General features: G+C 45.1%; 1 protein-coding gene across 1 annotated transcript in view; it reads right to left on the reverse strand.

Annotated features, from left to right (window-relative positions):
- Nucleotides 1-6: 6 nt before the first annotated feature.
- The window catches only part of LOC108501734 (homeobox protein NOBOX-like), a 16,192-nt gene continuing 10,489 nt past the window's right edge, over nt 7-5,709 (reverse strand). Inside the window, exons 6-8 of the mRNA XM_017823928.1 lie at nt 3,516-3,777; nt 2,689-3,026; nt 7-675 (exon numbers count right to left, since the gene is read on the reverse strand). Coding sequence (XP_017679417.1) covers nt 401-675; nt 2,689-3,026; nt 3,516-3,777 — 875 coding nt within the window. The 3' untranslated portion in view covers nt 7-400. The remainder of the gene's footprint in view (nt 676-2,688; nt 3,027-3,515; nt 3,778-5,709) is intronic.

Genomic DNA, 5,709 nt, shown 5'->3' on the forward strand with positions numbered 1-5,709 from the left:
CTCTTCTCTTCCCTTTTCCCCTCTCGTGCTGAGGAAGTTCTGCCTTGAAGAGAGGTGTTTATACCTCTGGAAATCTTAGAAATTGTCAGTCCTGTGCAGCCATTCAGCTCACAACAGATGTTGTCTGAGAGAAGACAGAACTTTGGCATCTATTTTACTGACTTCTAAGTCCCCGTTTCTATGAACAGCTGAATCTAAGAACCAGGTACAGGATAACGGGACCAGCCTCGGATGGCAGACCAGAAAAAAGGAAGTTCCATTCCCATTCATGCCACAGTTTTCATCCTGCATTCAGAGGAGCTACTGCTGTCTTGGAATGCTTTCCTTTTCCCCCTCAAAAAAAATAATCAGCTGGCCTTTCAGTTACCAACAGTGGTGTCTCCTTTCTTGCTACAACACTCTACATCCTCTCTCCTTCAGCGAGCGGTGCCAACTCTGGCTCTGTTTGGTGGCTCTGGTTTGAACTCTGGTCTGGTGTCACTCCCTTTTGCTTTCCAGCCTCTGACGTGGATCCCAGTGCTGTTCCATTGGGCACTTGAAGAAGATATGGCTCTGTGAAGTTCTGTCCTTCTGCCGTGCTAAAAAATGGCATTTGGGAGTGCAGCTGATTTGAGAATTGAGCTCCCTGCATGCAGAAATCACTCCAGAGGACAGCCTGATAGGCAGTGATGTCTGCTGAGGGAAAAGCAACAAAGGAAAGACAGAATAATGAAAATAACAGCAGCGTGTCTTTGCTCAGTGCAAACAGCATTGCAGTCATGCTCTGGTGGTCACTGCAGTAGAGCAGGCACCACATATAGATAAAGGATCACTTTGCTGTTTACACTGCAGTGTTTTTATCCAAAAGGTAGTTCTTAGGAGGAAAAATCTTTGAAGTTCATAGCATTGTTATAATGCAAAAAGAAATCATGATGTCGCTCAGCACTGATCCTGAGAGTATGTAATGATTATTAGAGACACCCACTCCCCAATTTTTTTTCTCCACTCCTATTTTCCAAGAGGTTCCAACTCTGTCAAGCATAACCTGAAAGTTTAATCTTCACTTTCATTTATAGAAGCTGGAAGCAGGAATGTACTGTTAAGTAATATCTATAATCCAACTAAGCTGTTCACTTGCTTACTCTCTGAAGTAAGACTCACAGGTGTGTCTGCACTGACAGACTAGTTCCCTGCCCACTGCACTTTGGGAACCTGGAACCTTTTTAGGAAAAAATTCTTCCCTGTGAGGGTAGTAAGGCAGGTTGCCCAGAAAAGCTGTGGCTGTCCCATCCCTGGAAGTGTTCAAGGCCAGGTTGGATGGGGCTCTGAGCAACCTGGGATAGTGGGAGGTGTCCCTGCCCATGGCAGAGGGTTGAAACTGGATGATCCTTAAGGTCCCTTCCTACCCAAACCATTCCATGATTCTGTGAAATTGGTCATAACAGTGGTAGGATCCCTTCCTTGAACAGAACAGCCATGCACTGCTGATTGTGCTCTGGACAGAGTAAGAGAACAGGAACTCTCTTCCTTCAACAATCTTTCAACTTTATCAGCCTGCACCTTTACACACCCCTTATGCTCACACAGTGTGCCCCAAAGAATGCAACACACACTCTGGCATCACGCTACAAAAATGTCAATTTGGTACACTGGGGCACAGCCCTCTCATTACTTCTGGCACTTCAGACTGAAAAACCATTGAAAAGAATAATTATGCCTTGAAACCAGAGAGGGGAGACAGGCCAAGTGTGGTAGATAGCACAGGTGCTGCCAACCTGGCCTGGACAGTGTCAGCAGGAATAATGGGAACAAGAGCCAGCTTGCAGCCTGCTGTGAGTCAGACTGTGAGTCAGACTTCCCTCCCTGACAAGGTCCACAAGACTAGTACAAAAACAGCAGCAGCATCTGTGGTCTGAAACTATTCTCTTATGTGATAAGACAAAACATGTAGTTTTTGGACTGTGAGCTTAATTCAACAAACCTGACAGTCCAAATAAACCAACTGCATTGGTTTATCATTTGATTATACTTGGGCTTGAATAACTTCAAAATACAAAGCCTGGACACAAGACAAGGAGACCAACAGTGCCAGTTTAACCTAGTTACTTTTTAGAAAATTATGCAGAAGTGTCCTAATCTGTTGCAAATTCAAACCAGAGAAAGACAAAGAAAGACTATATGCATACTCTGCTGGCTTCTGTCTCTCTCTTCTTTTCCACTACCCCAAGATATGAAACTTCAAACTGGTTTCTGCAGAAGCCCAACAGAGTGAGAAGCCTGTTTTTCTTTCTACCTCCAACTATTCCACTTGCTGTGGCACCTTTTCCATTTTGCACCCTTGATTCCCACCCACATATACCAAAGGCATGTTCACTTGCACAACAGTACACTCCTGCAAAAGTTAGTTCTCCAGCCCAGAGAAAAACCACTGCACTACCTGACACATTCACATTTAATGCTCTTTCTGACATGTGCAACCTGCATAGTAACTTTTGATTCAAATGAATGGGTCACTCAGCACTTTAAAAAAAACAAGCATACAAGGAAATTAGAAAAAAAGATGGGCCCATATATATATATATATATATTTGTGCATGCATGTGCACGTTTCTACTTTCTGTCACAGCCACCAGTGAAACCACTGAGTGTTTCAGGGTATGGTTTAGTTACTCCAGAGGTGCAGGATGACAAAATATTTCAGAAATGTACCTGAGTTTCCACTTGACTGCTGTGGCACGAGCTGTCCCCCCATGTGGTTTTGTCCATAGCCTTGTGTGGCTCCATAGGTTACTGCTCCAGTGTTACCAGGTAAGGCCAGGAAAGCTGGATGGAGCTCAGGGGGTGTTGGAGGAGGGAGGTGGTCACTGGAGAGCAAATTGGTGGCCAGGTGATCTGGCAGTTGGCAGAACTGGGAGAGCTGGTGCTGCTGGGAATATTGGGACAGCTGGTAAATTCCCCCCTGGCTGCTGTACTGGCTGTACATGGTCTCCAGGTTCCCTGCAGTCTCCAGCTGCTCAGGGTAAGGGCAGGAGGGTGGTGGACTCAAGCTGCAGAGAGCAAGGAGAGGCAATCCAGAGATTAAAGTAGGGTCAACAGCTACAGCAACCCATACAGTAAACAACTGTGTTATTGCCAACCCTTATCTGACTCCAAGCCCTCCTCCCAGATGCCAGGACAAGGGCAACAGAAACCACTTGAGCCAAGTGGTTTCACAGCAGGATTCTTGACCAATGGGCATTAGTGGGGATTATCTTCCCACTCTCCAAAGCACACCCCAAAGTTTGAAACATCCTCTCTTTTGCTTGACAGGTATGCAATTCTGGAAGCATTCTGACCAGAGGTACCACTTGTCTCACAGCAGGTGCCCTGTCCCACTATGCACATCATGCAGCTTTCCATGCTCCATTAAAAAGATACTCTCACTCCTGCATCTCACTTATGCTCCCACCTAATTCCTTGTCCCATGTCCCACATTCACCCTCGCAAGGCTTCTCCCAGGCTTTGCTTTTTTCATTTCCATTCTCATCTGTTCCTACCCTTGATTCTGGATGCTGTAAGTGAAGGCCTCCCTGGAGCCCTTTTCCTGACTGGACAAGCAGCATTCACTGTTGGGAGTGCCCAGCCCCACGGACCCAACAGGGCTGTGGGGGTTGAAGGACAGGTTGGTGGCCCTGCGGATGGGAGGAGGGCTGGGAAGGCTCAGGAAGCCCTCCAGGCTGCTGGAGTTGAAGCTGAGCTGCTGCGACACCTTCGTCTGAACTGCTTCACAAGATGCCACCATTCCTGCCACCGAGGAGGCTGTGAATGAAAAGAGAGACTGTCACACTGGGCTGTCATAGCAGGAATGAACAGGAGCAAGCAGAGGGAAGGAGGAGCAGAACAGAAAAGCAAAATCCCAGACATTCACCGGTGGGAATAAAAGTGAGCAAGTACCAGCATTGCTGTAGAGAAGCACAAGGAAGTACTAGCAAGCTCTCTGGAGCACAGGATGGTGTTTATTGGCTAAATAAAATTACCTTCATGATTTCAGCCTCTGCATATTATATTTATTCAGCTCTCAAGAAGGCCAAGTGAAGCAAAGTACTTCCTGGAAAAAAGCCAGGAATTATCCCCCAGTCATCTTCCATCACTACTGTCCTCTGGGAGGAGTGTGCTGCACTCAATTCAGAAGATTACCCTTTTGAAAAATTTAACTGTGGTTTGAAAGAAACAAAAACGTGCACATCCACATCCACAGTCATTGTTTTGACCATATTTTCTCTCAGATGAGTCATGCCAGAAACAAAAATTAAAAGAGCAGAGACGTCAACTGAAGATCTTTTGGAAAAAGAAGCTGGAACACAGAAAAAGAAACCAACACCTTTTGGTTCCTAGAATCTTGTTTGGTGACCTCTCTCTTCGGTCACTGCTAGAAAATGAGAGAGGAAGAGTTTCTTACAGAAGAGCCTCTGTGGGAACAGGACAATAGAGGACATTAAAGGTCAGAGTCACATATGCTGGTGATCCAGAGTAACAACTATACACAGAAATTCAAGGAGCTTGCACTTGGGGCAAGAGAACAAGATTTTCTTTCATTATGGCAATTAGTAAATGATTTCTCTCTTCACAAGTGTAACCATCAAGTGTGCGGGACAAGTTTAAATGATTTTTTGAGTCTAGCTGGGCTGAACCGGCCGACTGTTCAGGTAAAGCTGGTTTACTCCCACTCACAGGAAAGCTTTAGGGAGAGTTTACAGTTGTACTTCACCCTTGCAGGCATACAGGGTAACATCAAATGCACTCCACCAGGTACAAATCAAAGGCCTCAAGCATAAAACCTAAAGATGCCACAGCAAGCATTAGCAACCTTTGGAGAATTTTGGAATGCAAGCCCAGAGAGCTGATGAGGAGATTCCACTTCAACACCTCATAGCACTGTTTCTCAGATTCCCCATCACACTGTGCGTTTCTGTCTCTCTTATTGCATCTTCCCACATGCAGCTTTTTCCAACTCTCTGCAACCATGGAGAGAGGGAATCATGATGTTTCAATGAAAACTTTTCAAGTTTCAATAACCTCGATTTTGGGCTCATTTAGAAAACTGGAGCAAGAGCTAGGATGGCATCTCTCAAGCATTCACATGCCCATGCAATTCTCAGTGGTTTATTTCTTCTGTTTGAACATACTATTTATCCATGTCAGGCAGCATCTATGATATACCTGTCCCACTCCCAGTGTTTGACGTAGCACAGATCTACTCCCACACAACAAAGCACAAGAAAGCAAATATTTAGTGTCCTCAAAATCAAAATGGCTTTAGCCAGAAATGAAACTGAGGATCTCTCCTGATTTTCTTTTAAAACCTTCATTTGCACAGGTTCTCCTAACCATCGTGTCCCAAAATGTTCACACAAACATTATGAAACACACCTACCTGAAAACCAGTCTACATCCAGGTAAAGCTTCAGTTCAATAATGACATTAGGGTGAGCTGTTCTGCAGATGGCACTAGTTTTCCTCAGGATGAATACAAGCAGCCCAGGAAGTCACTTATAATCCCACTTTCACACCTACTAAAAATTAAGTTGTTTTTTGAAACATTTGCAATACTTAGCGTAGATAATCTTTGTGGGTCATGGCAATAGGACCCCCAGGCAAAGAGATTGTGAAAGGACACCCGTGGCCTCCAAAGAGCTGGTTTAGCCTTTTCTCAAGACTCTTCTGCTTCTCAGTCCTTTCAAAGACAGATGC

This window comes from Lepidothrix coronata, unplaced genomic scaffold, assembly GCF_001604755.1.
Source record: "Lepidothrix coronata isolate B3197 unplaced genomic scaffold, Lepidothrix_coronata-1.0 Scaffold107, whole genome shotgun sequence".
Classification (NCBI taxonomy): Eukaryota; Metazoa; Chordata; class Aves; order Passeriformes; family Pipridae; genus Lepidothrix; species Lepidothrix coronata.